At 47.2% G+C, this 15,873-nt stretch overlaps 1 protein-coding gene across 3 annotated transcripts in view; it reads right to left on the bottom strand.

Annotated features, from left to right (window-relative positions):
• The window catches only part of dock5 (dedicator of cytokinesis 5), a 193,476-nt gene that overhangs the window by 126,956 nt on the left and 50,647 nt on the right, over window positions 1-15,873 (bottom strand). For all 3 annotated transcript variants that reach the window (XM_070866296.1, XM_070866297.1, XM_070866299.1), the window contains exon 2: window positions 9,623-9,706. In XM_070866296.1, coding sequence (XP_070722397.1) covers window positions 9,623-9,706 — 84 coding nt within the window. The remainder of the gene's footprint in view (window positions 1-9,622; window positions 9,707-15,873) is intronic.

Here is a 15,873-nt window from a genome sequence, read left to right as displayed (position 1 = left end):
TTCACCTAATTCCACTTTCAGTTTTCTTGCTGATCCTAAACTCGTATTAGAATTCTGAGGAACATTATTGATATCACTGGAATTACATCTGGGACTTTGCAATATACACTGAGCCCGATGATTTATTGCTGGGCAGTGGGAGATCATCTCTGCCTGTTTGGGTGAGCTACAGCTTCCTATCATCCAGGTTTTTGGAACAAATATATTGGAATTAAAATCCAACTGAGAGATCCACAGGCAAACTTAGACACTCACTCATTGAAGTGAGACTGAGCGAGGATATGCATTAATAGCAGCAGCTAGTATCCTGAGATGAGGTGAGAAGGACTTTACATTTATATAGCGCCTTTCAGAATCAGACGTCTTAAAAGCGCTTTACAGCCAATGAACTGCTTCTGAAGTCACTGTTATAAGGTAGGAAACACGGCAGACAATTTATGCACAGCAAGATCCCACAAACTGTGTCATCCAGTGTCATCCTACAAATGACCAGATCATCTGTTTTATTGATGTTGGTTGAGAAGTAAATATTGACCAGGACATCGGGGTTAACTCCCCTGCTCTTGGGATCTTTTTACAACCACCTGAGAGAGTAGATGGGGCCTCGGTTTAATGTCTCATCCGAAAGACAGCACCTCCGACAGTTCAGCACTCCCTCAGCACCGCACTGGAGTGTCAGCCTAGATTTTTGTGCTCAAGTCCCTGGAGTGGGTCTCGAACCCACAACCTTCTGACTCAAGAGGCGAGAGTGCTGCTCACTGAGTCACGGCCGACAGTCTCTGCTCTAACACAGAGCAAGGCCCAGTCCTTCCGTTCCTCCTTACTCTTCATAACTGCTGCAAAAACATTAGATGTTAATTGGAAAATATGTGACATGTTGTGGAAAATACACGGTGAAGATTTGTTATGGGCTGCTGTAAGGCCCAAGCTGGTTTGGAACAGTTTGTTTGGTCTGAGCACCTCCAGGGATTTATTTTCTTTGTGGCTAGGTTTGAGAGGCGGTATATTTGGTGAGTTATGTATATCATAGTATCATAGAGTGAAACAGCACAGAAGGCCATTGGGCCCAAGTGCCTCTGCTGATTCTTTGATAGAACTATCCAATTAGTCCCACTCCCACTGCTCTTTCCCCATAGCCTTGTAACTGGTTTCCCTTCATAGAAACATAGAAACATAGAAAATAGGAGCAGTAGTAGGCCATTCGGCCTTTCGAGCCTGCACCGCCATTCAATATGATCATGGCTGATCCTCTATCTCAACACCATATTCCTGCTTTTTCCCCATACCCCTTGATGTCTTTTGTGTCTAGAAATCTATCGATCTCCCTCTTAAATATATTCAGTGACGTGACCTCCACAGCCTTCTGTGGTAGAGAATTCCACAGGTTCACCACCCTCTGAGTGAAAACATTTCTCCTCATCTCGGTCCTAAATTTCCTACCCTGTATCCTGAGACTGTGACCCCTTGTTCTAGACTTCCCAGCCCCGGGGAAACATCCTCTCCACATCCAGTCTGTCCAACCCAGCCAGAATTTTATACGTTTCAATGAGATCCCCTCACATTCTTCTAAACTCTAGTGAATACAGGCCCAGTCGACCCAATCTCTCCTCATACGACAGTCCTGCCATCCCAGGAGTCAGTCTGGTGAACATTCGTTGCACTCCCTCTATGGCAAGTATATCCTTCCTTAGGTAAGGAGACCAGAACGGTGCACAAAACTCCAGGTGTGGTCTCACCAAGGCCCTATTGAAAGTTATTATTGAATCTGCCTTCACCTCCCTTTCAGGCAACGCGTTCCAAATCATAACAACTCCCTGCATTAAAAAAAGGTTTCCTCATGTAGCCTCTGGTTCGTTTGCCAATCACCTTAAATCTGTGCCCTCTGGTTACCGACCCCTCTGCCAATGGGAACAGTTTCTCCTTCTATAGAGTACCCAAGTCCAGATCATTAATATATATCAAAACAGTGCAGTGGTCCTAACACCGATCTCCACCTGTGTACCTCCCTCCAGTCTGAAAAACAAGCATTCACCACTACGAGGATGTTGCCTGGACTGGAGAATATTAGCTGAGGAAAGATTGGATAGGCTGGGTTTGTTTTCTTTGGAATAGAGGAGGCTGAGGGGAGACCTTACTGAGGTGTATAAAATTATGAGGGGCCTAGATAGAGTGGATAGGAAGAACCTGTTTCCCTTAGCAGAGGGGTCAACAATCAGGAGGCATAGATTTAAAGTAATTGGTAGGAGGTTTAGAGGGGATTTGAGGGGAATTTTCTTCACCCAGAGGGTGGTGGGGGTCTGGAACTCACGGCCTGAAAGGGTGGTAGAGGCAGAAACCCTCACCACATTTAAAAAGTACCTGGATGTGCACCTGAAGTGCCGTAACCTACAGGGCTACGGACCGAGAGCGGGAAAGTGGGATTAGGCTGGGTAGTTCTTTGTCGGCCGGCGCGGACACGACGGGCCGAAATGGCCTCCTTGTGTGCTGTAAATTTCTGCAGTTCTATGATACTCTCTGCTTTCTGTCTCTCAACCAATTTTGTATCATGTTGCCACTGTCCCTTTAATCCCATGGGCTTAAATTTTGCTAACGAGTCTATTATGTTGTACTTTATCAAACGCCTTTTGAAAGCCCAACTACACAATATCAACCATCTCCGTTATTTCATCAAAGAACCGAATCACGTTAGTCAAATATGATTTTTCTTTCATTTATTAGCCTATACTTTTCCAAGTCCCAATTAATTTTGTCCCGGATTATTGTCTCTAAAGCTTTTCCCACCACTGACGTTAGGCTGGCTGGCCCGTAATTGTTGGGCTTATCTCTCTCTCCGTTTTTGAACAGGGCTGTATCATTTGCAACCCTCCAGTCCTCTGTCTCCCATGACCAAGGAGGACTGGAAAATTGTGGCCAGAGCCTCTGCAATTTCCACCCTTACTTCCCTCAGTAACCGAGGATGCATCCCATCCCATCTTTTCTACTTTGAGAACTGTCAACCTTTTAAGTACATCTTCTTTATTTTTATCCTATCCAATATCGTTACTGCCTCCTCCTTTATTGCTACACTGGCAGCATTCTCTTCCCCAGTGAAGACAGACGCAAAGTGTTAATTCAGTGCCTCAGCTATGCCCTCTGCCTCCACAAGACCACCTCCATTTCTTGTCGCTAATCAGTCCCGCTCTTCCTTTGACTACCCAATATATTCTTATAAAGCTTTGCTTTTGCAATTATTTAACTGGGTTTGCCTCGGAGTAATGGGACATATTTTTGATCCCTCATCTGAATTCGGCCATCGTTGACCACAGCTTTGAAGACCCAAAATCGTGGCATGGCACCAGCACGATGGGCCAAATGGCCTCCTTCTGTGCTGTATCATTCCACATATGCAGTCGCAGTAGACATGAGTGGGCAGCACCTCAACCAAGTGTGTCCCAGACATTTCCGACATTCTGCTGTTTCAATGAGATTTCAGAGTCTACTTAATCTGCCTGATACTTCATCTGCACGCGCTAACTAAGGCTCTTTAACCACACTGAATAATTAACCTTAAGTGTGCGGGTGGGGCTGAATGAAGTGTTGAAGTATATCGAGTTATTGCTCAAGATAGGACTGGCAGGATTCTGAGTGCAATATTCAGAGTGGGACGTCCAAATGGAACCAGACAGTGATTCTGTTGCCAATAGCGACTTAAATGCTGCTGTGGCCTCTAAGCCTATTACTTCAACCTTCAGGCAAGTGATTTTTGTTAGGTAAGGGTATTAAAGGTTATGGAACCAAGGCGGGTCGGTGGAGTTAAGACAAAGATCAGCCATGATCTGATTGGATACTGTTCCCATTGGCGGAAGGGTCAAGCACCAAAGGGCACAGATTTAAGGCGATTGGCAGAAGAACCAAAGGCGACATGAGGAGAAACGTTTTTAACGCAGCGAGTGGTGAGGATCTGGAATGCGCTGCCAGTGAGGGCGGTGGAGGCAGACTCTATCGCGGCTTTCAAAAGGGAGTTGGATAAGTCCCTGAAGGAAAAAAATTGCCAAGCTACGGGGAAAGGGCTGGGGGAGTGGGACTGGCTGAGATGCTCTTGCAGAGAGCCGGCACGGGCTCGACGGGACGAATGGCTGCTGTCATGTATGCCCCTGTGAGGATGCTCACAGGTTTGTAGAGCTGTTGAGTTGGGAGTGGTTTAGCCAGTCACGTGATGTTCACAAGACTCAATAAACCCCCGCCAGTTGGGTTCGGGGGACCCACGATGAGGCAGGTGGTTGTGAGCCTGGTGGATGAACCGGTAATGTGTAGTGTGATTGTTAAACCTTTAATAAACCAACTAGTTCTTAATAGCAATGTGTTGCTGTGAATTCTTAAGCAAAGAACCCATGAATCAAATACATTGCAACCTCCTTCGGTGTTGTAACCATTCTATGATTCTAACAGGCTCGAGGGACTGAATGGCCTCCTCCTTTGTCTATGCAGTGGGATGGATGCCTTTGATTACTGTATGCATCTTCAGTGAAGGCAGTTTGGACTACCTGATTGGAACAAAGGAACAGGAGGAGGCTATTCAGCCCCTCGAGCCTGCTCTACCGTTCAATTAGACCATGGTTGATCTGTTCCTCAACACAATGATGGAGGCTCGGTCCTTCTCCGTGTTGGGCGGGAGTGGGAGGAGTTACAGCAAGACCCTGTCTGGCCCATGGCTGAAGGGTCTGTGACGAATAGCCATTGCTGTGTGTTGGTGGCTCAGCTATTTCCTTAACATTGACAAGAATGATATCGGGGCTAAAAGGGTTAAATTAGGAGGACTGGTCACACGGATTGGGCTTGTATTAAGGGGTAATCAGATCGAGGTGTTTCAGATGATTAAAAGGAGTTGATCGGGGAGAGAGAAACCATTTCCTCTGGTGGGGCAGTCCAGGACAAGGGGACATCACCTTAAAATCAGAGCCCGGCCATTCAGAGGTGATGTCTGGAAGCACTTCTTCACACAAAGGATGCTGGGAATCTGGAACTCTCTCCCCCAAAAATTGAGCCCGGGGGTCAATTTAAAATTTCAAACTGAGATCGAGATATTTTTGTTAGGCAAGGATATTAAGGATTAGGGAATCAAGCGAGTGGATGGAGTTAGGATACAGATCAGCCACGATCTAATTGAATGGCGGAACAGGAACTAGGGGCTGAATGGCCTCCTCCTGTTCCTACGTTACATATCCTAGCTGATCCAAAGTCCAGATTACAATTTATTTCCATTTTTCCAGGTTGATTGTGAATTCCGACGGTCCAACAAAACGCTCTCTGTGACTCCATGAACCTTGTCGTGTGGTACTGAGCCACACTGACCAGTTGGGTTCCAGATTCAATTGACTTCAGTGCCCTTGGGCTGGCCAGGCATCAAATTCCACGAAATACTTACATTTGTATAGCGCCTTTCATGACCTCAGGACGTCCCAAATGAAGTACTTTTAAAGTGTAGTCGCTGTTGTAATGTAGGAAACGCAGCAGCCAATTTGCGCACAGCAAGCTCCCACAAACAGCAATCGATAATGACCAGATAATCTGTTTTAGTGATGCTGGTTGAGGGATAAAAATTGGCCAGGATACCAGGGAGCACTCCCCTGCTCTGACATCCACCTGAGAGGACAGACGGGACCTCAGTTTAACATCTCAGCCGAAAGACGGCACCCCCTGACAGTGCCGCACTCCCTCAGTGTTGCACTGGAGCATCGGCCTAGGTTATGTGCTCACGGCTCCGGAGTGGGACTCGAACCCACGACCCTCCGACTGAAAGGCGAGCGCGCTGCCCACTGAGCCTCGGCCGACAGCGACCCTGCTCGGAGGCGTGTGTGTGGACCACAGCAGACAGGATCGGGCTCAAACTATTATCCCTGCCTCTACTCACTACCCAAGTCACACACGATGACCACTGGGGTGAGGTACATGAGGGTTGCTGGCACTCCTGGAACTGCCTGCCTTCAGGAGAGGGTTTTATTTGACAAAATGTTTTTAAAAAACACGCGCCAGGGGCAATCAGTACCCACAGGGTTAAAGATGTCAGCTCACAACACTGGCCACATGTGACCAGCCAGCAGCAGAAGGATTAATTGCACTACAGCTGTCCCCATTACCTCACGCTCCGCGGGCCCCACACCAGTGATCGTTGCCATACAGAGGGAGGGGCACTGCAGCGGAGGGGAGGCCTATCTCTGAACGCCCCCCTCCCTCCCTCGCCCAGTGAGTGGCAGAGGGAGCAGCAGTTCCGGAGAGGGTGATTAATCGAGCGCCTGGTCATGTTTGCACTTGGCAAAGCAGCAAATTCATTCATCCCCGCCGTGAGTCTTTGCCAACTCTGTACAATATCTGTCGCGGCCACGTCTTTGAATACAAATTCTTCACTCAAAAAGGGCAGAGTTGTGTGTCTGCCCTCCCACTCCTCCATTACATGCCTGCATGTTAGATGTGTCACAGCCCTTTCTCTGCTACTTTATGCCAGCCAGCCTTGTGCAAGGAAAACCGAATGAAAAACCTGTTCTGTGGAATGCTTGGCCTGTGGGCTAGGCCGCACCAGATCCGCTGGGAGTCGCATTGATCCACACGCTGTTTCTAAGTATAAGTTGTGCAACTTGAGCAGGTTATTATACACTGTGCACCAGCCTTCACAGACACCATTGGAGGAGGCGGAGGAAGAGAAAGAAAGGGATTGCTTAATCCTGTGAGTGCTGGCGTCTACTCCGAGATGTCCACTTCATAGGCTGAATCTTCAAATCTGTCGTGTTGATAGTTCATTTGTGAATTGCACCGCTAGGTATGGGACTGAGGTTTACAAACCAACACACACACACATACACAGGAAGAAATAAGCACTTGTGCAGAAACATAGAAACATAGCAGCCTGCACCGCCATTCAATAAGATCATGGCTGATCATTCCTTCAGTACCCCTTTCCTGCTTTCTCTCCATACCCCTTGATCCCCTTAACCATAAGGGCCATATCTATCTCCCTCTTGAATATATCCAATGAACTGGCATCAACAACTCTCTGCGGCAGGGAATTCCACAGGTTAACAACTCTCTGAGTGAAGAAGTTTCTCCTCATCTCGGTCCTAAATGGCCTACCCCTTATCCTTAGACTATGTCCCCTGGTTCTGAACTTCCCCAACATCGGGAACATTCTACCCGCATCTAACCTGTCCAGTCCCGTCAGGATGAGATCCCCTCTCATCCTTCTAAACTCCAGTGAATAAAGGCCCAGTTGATCCAGTCTCTCCTCATATGACAGCCCAGCCATCCCTGGAATCAGTCTGGTGAACCTTCGCTGCACTCCCTCAATAGCAAGAACGCCCTTCCTCAGACTAGGAGACCAAAACTGAACACAATATTCCAGGGTGAGGCCTCACCAAGGCCCTGTACAACTGCAGTAAGACCTCCCTGCTCCTATATTCAAATCCCCTAGCTATGAAGACCAACATACCATTTGCCTTCTTCACCGCCTGCTGTACCTGCATGCCCACTTTCAGTGACTGATAAACCATGACACCCAGGTCTCGTTGCACCTCCCCTTTTCCTAATCTGCCGCCATTCAGATTATATTCTGCCTTCGTCTTTTTGCCCCCAAAATGGATAACCTCACATTTATCCACATTATACTGCATCTGCCATGCATTTGCCCACTCACCTAACCTGTCCAAGTCGCCCTGCAGCCTCTTAGCATCCTCCTCACAGTAGGGTGGCCTGTACCCATGGAAATGAAGTCAAGAGAGGGAGAGAGAAAATTGTGAGCAGATCTAAAAACAAACCAGTCCAGGCGTTCTGTATCCTGCTGCCCTTGTCCTAACTTGCACAAAGTCCTGTTCACCCACCATCATCATCATCATAGGCAGTCCGTCAGAATCGAGGAAGACTTGCTTCCACTCTTAGAATGAGTTCTCAGGTGGCTGTACAGTCCAATACGAGAGCCACAAACTCTGTCACATGTTGGACAGACAGTCGTTGAGGGTAGGGGAGGGTGAGACAGGTTTGCCGCACGCTCCTTCCGCTGCCTGCGCTTGATTTCTGCATGCTCTCGGCGATGAGACTCGAGGTGCTCAGTGCCCTCCCGGATGCACTTCCTCAACTTAGGGCGGTCTTTGGCCAGGGACTCCCAGGTGTCGGTGGGGATGTTGCACTTTATCAGGGAGGCTTTGAGGGTGTCCTTGTAACGTTTCCTCTGCCCACCTGGAGCTCGTTTGCCGTGAAGGAGTTCCGAGTAGAGCACTTGCTTTGGGAGTCTCGTGTCTGGCATGTGGACAATGTGACTCGCCAATGGCAAGTGTTCACCCATCATCCCTGTGCTCGCTGACTCAAACTACCAATCCTCATCTTCATGTTCAAATCCCTCCTTGTTGCTATCTCCACCAGCCCTACACCCCTGAGAACTGTGTGCTCCTCCAATTCTGGCCTCTGCACACCCCCCGATTTCCATCACCCCACCATTGACAGCTGTGCCTTTAGCTGCCGGGGCCCTAAACACTGGAATTCCCTCCCTAAACCTCTCCACCTCTCTCTCCTCCTTTAAAACATTCCGTATAACCTTCCTCTGGTTATGTGATCCAATATATCTCTATGTGGCTCGGTGTCAATTTCTTTGTCTGATAACCTTCCTGTGAAGTGCTCTGGGATCTTTTACTATGTTTCTGTTTCTGTTTCTGTTTCTGACTGCTCCATTTTTGATCGGGGCGGAGGAGCATTGAGAGATCAGGGCCCAGGAGCATCATGATCAGGGCTCAGGAGAGGCAGGGGTTCGGGGCCCAGGAGACTGAGTGCCCAGGGGCAGCACGGGCCAGCTCACACTGCGATCTATGGATAGTCGGAGCATGTGTGCACACTAGGTCCGTGCAGTACAACAGGTCTCCAGTTGTCTTGGTTAACCCTTGCCACTGGACCAAGACCTCACTCTGTCAAGCCCGTGTGGTGGTTGATGTGCAACGGCCACCACACGTTAAAAAAATCCACGCACAGGCATCTTCCACCCTTCAGGATGTAGTTCAGAACCTGGAATATTAGGTCCTTCATTGAAACACCTGTGAACTCATCCTTTTTGATGTGGAAGCAGGTCATCCTCAATAGAAGGGACTGCCTAATAATTATATATTTACTATGTTAAAGGCGCTATATAAATGCAAGTTGTTGCTTGTTGTTCTGTATCCTGCCTGTGGCCTTAGATTACAAGCCTCTCTGTCCCCTTGCACAACTGGTGTAATGTTGGGTTGAAGCGAGGCAGAGTACAGCAAATAGCCAATGATTTATTAATGATAATCTTTATTTAAGGAGGGATATTCTTGCATTGGAGGCAGCTCAGAGAAGGTTCACGAGGTTGATTCCTCATCTTTAAAAAATCTGGGTCACTGAATATATTTAAGGTGGAGATGGACTGATTTTTGAACTACAGGGGAGTCAAGAGTTATGGGAAGCGGAGCTGCGTCCAGGATCAGATCAGCCATGATCTTAGTGAATGGCGGAGCAGGTTCGAGGGGCCGAATGGCCGACTCCTGCTCCTATTTCTTATGTTCTTATGATTGGCATGGACAACACAGTTACACTGATCAAAGAATAAGCTTCACAGGAATGAAAAAAAAGAGGACGATCTCGAACAAACCTTCGTGCATTTCCAGGATATGGACTGTGTCTCCCACCTGCAGGGAGAGCTCCAACTCTTGGGAGGCATCATAGTTGTAGATGGCTGAGGAGAGAAAGAGATCAAAACTCAGTGAATGCTTGGATTATTCCCTCACTGCACCGCTTGGCCAACTGCAGAACTTGGGTGGCAGGGCTACGAAACTAACCAGGCAATGCTGCTGTCCCGAGGGTCAAGCCGGCTCTACCTCCCAGCCGTGTCTCAGTGGGGACCACCCTCGCCTGACGTGTTAACTGGGGTATTAAAGCTTTGGGAGATATGTGAGAGAAATCATTTTAGAGGATCAACAACAATATTAATAAAGCAGAGGCAGGAAAGGTTGCAAATAAGAATGGTTAACCGGAGCAAGTAGAGTTCCAATCCAGTACTTGTTGGAAGGTCACCTCTGCTCTGCCCAAATGATTTCCATCTGTCAATCATAAGGTTCTGAGCAGTGAATCAACCATTGTACTCGAAAACACCGCAACCTCAAAGAAAATCTCATCTGAAGACACATGCTATCATCCTTTCAAAAACACGGGAAAGGATGACCTTCAGCAGGAAATAATCTTATCGAGCTATGAAGAGGTTCCAACATCGAACCTTTTGTTCGGTGAAAAAGATGTGATCATCCGGTGTTTGGAACAGTCATTTCATTGTCTACGTCACTCACTAGCTTCTTGTATTTTTCTCACTGCGATATGTGTGCACACACTAGGGTCCGTGCAGCAGAGCTGGTCTCCAGTCACCTTGGGTAAACCTTGCCACTGGACCAAGACCTAGCTCTGTCAAGCCCGTGTGGTGGCTGGTGTGCAACGCTCACCAGACGGTAAAAAAATCCACGCACAGGCATCTTCCACCCTTCAACATGTAGTTCGGGATCTGGAATATTAGGTCCTTCATTGAAACTCCTGTGAACTCATCCCTTTTTGGCGTGGAAGCAAGTCATCCTCGATATGACAGACCGCCTAAGAAGAAGCAACACTCTCGCCTCTGGGTCAGAAGGTCGTGGGTTCAAGTCCCACTCGAGACCAGAGCACAAAAAATCTAGGCTGACACTCCAGTGCAGTGCTGAGGGAGTGCTGCACTGTTGGAGGTGCCGTCTTTCGGATGAGACATTAAACCGAGGCCCCATCTGCTCTCTCAAGTGCACATAAAAGATCCCATGGCACTATTTTGAAAAAAAGCGAGGTAGTTATCCTGACCAATATTTATCCCTCAATCAACATCACTAAAGCAGATTATCTGGTCATTGTTGTGGGAGTTTGCTGCATGCAAATTGGCTGCTGCGTTTCCTACATTACAGTGACTACATTCCAAAAATACTTGATTAGCTTAAAGTGCTTTGGCACGTCCCGAGATCGTGAAAGTGGCCAAGAAAAGAGACTTGCATTTATATAGCACCTTTCACGACCACCAGACGTCTCAAAGTGTTTTGACAATGAAGTACTTTTGGTGTGTAGTCACTGTTGTAATGTGGGAAACGTGGCAGCCAAGTTGCGCACAGCAAGCTCCCACACACAGCAATGTGATAATGACCAGATAATCAGTTTTTGTTATGTTACACAAGAACATAAGAAATAGGAGCAGGAGTAGGAAATTTGGCCCCTTGTGCCTGCTCCACCATTCAATAAGATCATGGCTGATCTGATCATGGACTCAGCTCCACTTCCCTGCCCGCTCCCCATAACCCTTTACTCCCTGATCACTCAAAAATCTGTCTATCTCTGCCTTAAATATATTCAATGACCCAGCCTTCACAGCTCTCTGGGGCAGAGAATTCATCAGATTTACAGCCCTTTGAGAGAAGAAATTCCTCCTCATCTAAGTTTTAAATAGGTGACCCCTTATTCTGAGACTATGTCCCCTAGTTCTAGTTTCCCCTATGTGTGGAAATATACTCTCTGCATCCACCTTGTCGAGCCCTCTCATTATCTTATATGTTTTGATAAGATCACCTCTCATTCTTCTGAATTCCAATGAGTAGAGGCCCAACCTACTCAACCTATCTTCATAAGTCAACCACCTCATCTCCAGAATCAATCTAGTGAACCTTCTCTGAACAGCCTCTAATGCATGTATATCCTTCCTTAAATAAGGAGACCAAAACTGTACGCAGTACTCCAGGTGTGGTCTCACCAACACCCTGTACAGTTGTAGCAGGACTTCCCTGCTTTTGTACGCCATCCCCCTTGCAATAAAGGCCAACATTCCATTGGCCTTCCTGATTACTTGCTGTACCTGCATACTCACTTTTTGTGTTTCATGCACAAGGACCCCCAGGTCCCTCTGTACTGAAGCACTTTGCAATTTTTCTCCATTTGAATTATAATTTGCTTTTCTATTTTTTCTGCTAAAGTGGATAACCTCACACTTTCCCACATTATACTCCATCTGCCAAATTTTTGCCCACTCACTTAGCCTGTCTATACCCCTTTGCAGATTTTTGTGTCCTCACAATTTGCTTTCCCATCCATCTTTGTATCATCAGCAAACTTGGCTACATTACACTCGGTCCCTTCATCCAAATTATTAACATAGATTGTAAATAGTTGAGGCCCCAGCACTGATCCCTGCAGCACCCCACTAGTTACTGATTGCCAACCGGAAAATGACCCATTTATCCCAACTCTCTGTTTTCTGTTAGTTAGCCAATCCTCTATCCATGCGAATATATTACCCCCAACCCCGTGAACTTTTATCTTGTGCAGTAACCTTTTATGTGGCACCTTATCGAATGACTGCTGGAAATTCAAATACTCCACATCCACTTGTTCCCCTTTATCCACCCTGCTTGTTACATCCTCAAAGAACTCCAGCAAATTTGTCAAACATGATTTCCCTTTCATAAAACCATGCTGACTCTGTTTGATTGAACCATGCTTTTCCAAATGTCCTGCTACTGCTTCCTTAATAATGGACTCCAGCATGTTGATTGAGGGATAAATATTGACACTGGGGAGAACTCCCCTGCTCTTCTTCGAAATAGTGTCGTGGGATCTTTTACATCAGCCTGAGCGGGCAGACTTAGTTTAACGTCTCATTCAAAAGACGAAATAAAAGTCTTTTATTCTTTCTTTCAATCGCTTTGTCTGGCCATTGACAGGCTGAGTGGCTAAACCCAGCTTTAAAAGCCAGTTTTACAATCACTGGTCTGTTCTGACCAACCCTGATCACTGGGTAAGGTAAAGGGGCCAGAAACGCACGTCCCACTCTGTCGGAGCACCTGCAGAGTTCACCCTGCTAACAGAATGGATTCCACCACACTGGGAGTTCCAGGCAGTGTTCATGAGCTTCTGCAAGATGATTTTTGATGTACTAATGGTAGAAGACATTCAATCTCAAGGTGAGTGTAACCAGCGAGCTAATTAAATAATGATTGGACAATGGCACTACCCAATCATGACCCAAAGAGTGACAGGATGGTATTCCACACACCTGTGTCACCATCAGCGTCGGGAGTCAAACAGTGGCCTTATGCTATCACACTGGAGCAGTCACTAATTGACCCATTCCCACACCGCAACAACGGGATTGACAAGGTAGATGTTGAGAGGTTGTTTCCTGGTTGGAGAGTCTAGAACCAGGGGGCATAGTCTCAGGATAAGGGGTCGGCCATTTAAAGCAGAGATGAGGAGGAATTTTTCCACTCGGAGGGCTGTGAATCTTTGGAATTCTCGACCCCAGAGGGCTGTGGAGGCTCAGTCGTTGAGTATATGCAAGACAGAGATCGACAGATGTTTGGATATTACGGGAATCGAGGGATATGGGGTTGGTGCAGGAAAGTGCAGTTGAGGTCGAAGATCAGCCATGATCTCATTGAATGGCGGAGCAGGCTCGAGGGGCCGAATGGCCGACTCCTGCTCCTAATTCTTATGAAAGTTACTATTGAATCTGCTTCCACCCTTTTAGGCAATGCATTACAAGTCGTAATAACTTGCTGCGTCATTTTTTTTCCTCATATCTCCTCTGGCCACATGATGAATGGACTTTTAGCTTGCTATTTAATGCCTTTGTTTAAATGGTGGTTACTGATGACGCACAGAGTGCTGACTGTGGAAGATCACTGGGACCAGCGCTCTTTAACTGAGCAATGGATTGTGCTGAATCACCAGTACGCTTATGAGTGCATCGCTAATTGAGGTAATTCTGCGGCATCATGCCCATCCTTAACCTCAGAAAGTGCTCCAAGACAGATTTAGCTTTCCTTCATTTTAGGAGGACAGGGTGGATGCTGAGAGGATGTTTCCCCCGGGCTGGAGAGCCAAGAACCAGGGGTCACAGTCTCAGGATAAGGGGTTGGCCATTTAAGACTGAGATGAGGAGAAATTTCTTCACTCAGAGGGTGGTGAATCTTTGGAATTCTTTACCCCAGAGGGCTGTGAGTGCTGAATCGTTGAGCATCAATAGATTCTTGGACTCTAAGGGAATCGAGGGATATGAGGATCTGGCATAGAAAATTACAGCACGGAAGGAGGCCATTTTGGCCCATCGTGTCCATGCCAGGCAACAGAGAGCTACCCAGCCTAATCCCACTTTCCAGCTCTCGGTCCGTAGCCCTGTAGGTTACCGCACTTCAAGTGCACATCCAAGTACTTTTTAAATGTGGTGAGGGTTTCTGCCTCTACCACCCTTCCAGGCAACGAGTTCCAGACCCCCACCACCCTCTGGGTGAAGACATTTCCCCTCAAAACCTTCTAAAAATTACTTTAAATGTATGCCCCCTGGTTGTTGACTCCTCTGCTGAGGGAAATTGGTCCTTCCGATCCACTCTATCAAGGCCCCTCATAATTTTATACACCTCAATGTCTCCCCTCAGCCTCCTCTATTCCAAAGAAAACAACCCCAGCCTGTCCAATCTTTCCACATAGCTAAAATTCTCCAGTCCTGGCAACATCCGTGTAAATCTCCTCTGCACCTTTTCTAGTGCAATCACATCCTTCCTGTAATGTGGTGACCAGAACTGCATGCAGTACTCCAGCTGTGGCCTAACTAATGTTATATACAGTTCAAGCATAACCTCCCTGCTCTTGGATTCAATGCCTCGGCTAATAAAGGCAAGTATTCCGTATGCCTTCTTAATTACCTTATCTACCTGGCCTGCTACCTTCAGGGATCTGTGGACCTGCACTCCCAGGTCCCTCTGTTCCTCTACACTTCTCAGTGTCCTACCATTTAATGTGTATTTCCTTGCCTTGTTAGCCCTCCCTAAATGCATTACCTCACACTTCCATTTGCCACTGTTCTGCCCACCTGACCTGTCCATTGATATCTTCCTACAGTCTACAGCTTTTTTCTTCATGATCAACCACACGGCCAATTTTTGTATCAATTTTTGAGGGGGAAAGAAGTGGTTGGCACGAAAGCAAAAACCTTGGTGGCTGCTTTCGGAGATGTGGGAGTTCCACACGAGATCAGAGGAGTTAGTGAGGCCAACAAACCCCCATCGATGCCGTCAGCATTCAGCGTTTGAACAATACACATTGAGGGCGTGCTGGGAACGGAACAATAGCTGCCTCACAACATCAGCACCAAACATGAAACAAGAATCTGATTGTTCTCGGGATAAATCTGCAGAATCATCTTAATTCGTCGTCCAATGTTTCTGAGCATATCGAGCATTCCATTTTATTATAATTACTGCTGGAGATTCCTCGGGAATAATAGCACGAGATATGGAGTTGAAAGAAGAGAGCATTTGTAATCAAAGTTTAGAACGTCCTTCAGTGTTCAGAAACACAGTCTTCCGGCCCCCCCCACCACCCCTAACTATCCCTGAATTTCTTTTTAGAAGCTTCTGTTTTGTATCTGGAGCAGTTTGGTCCATCGCGGACACAACACGCACCCTACATTTGTACTTAACATGGGGAACAGTGCAGTACTGAGCCACACGGACCTCAGAAGACTCGCATTCCATCGCTGGAACATATGAACATAAGAAATAGGAGCAGGAGTTGGCCATTTGGCCCCTCGTGCCTGCTTCATCATTCAATGCATCTGTTCTGACAACGTCACCTTCCATATTAGTGCTTCCGATATGTCTTCCTTTTTCCTCAACGGATTCCCCTCCGTTGTGGTTAACAAGGCCCTCGGCCGTGTCCGTTCTATTTCCTGCAATTCTGCTCTCGCCCCTTCCCTTCCCTCCCAGAACCATGACAGGGTTCCCCTTATTGTCACCTTTCACCCCACAAGCTTCCACGTTCAATGGATCATCCTCCACCATTTCTGCCAAC

The sequence above is a fragment of the Pristiophorus japonicus genome, chromosome 22 (genome assembly GCF_044704955.1).
Source record: "Pristiophorus japonicus isolate sPriJap1 chromosome 22, sPriJap1.hap1, whole genome shotgun sequence".
NCBI lineage: Eukaryota > Metazoa > Chordata > Chondrichthyes > Pristiophoridae > Pristiophorus > Pristiophorus japonicus.
The sequence above is the reverse complement of the archived record's forward strand: the minus strand, read 5'-3'. Positions and strand labels throughout refer to the sequence as shown.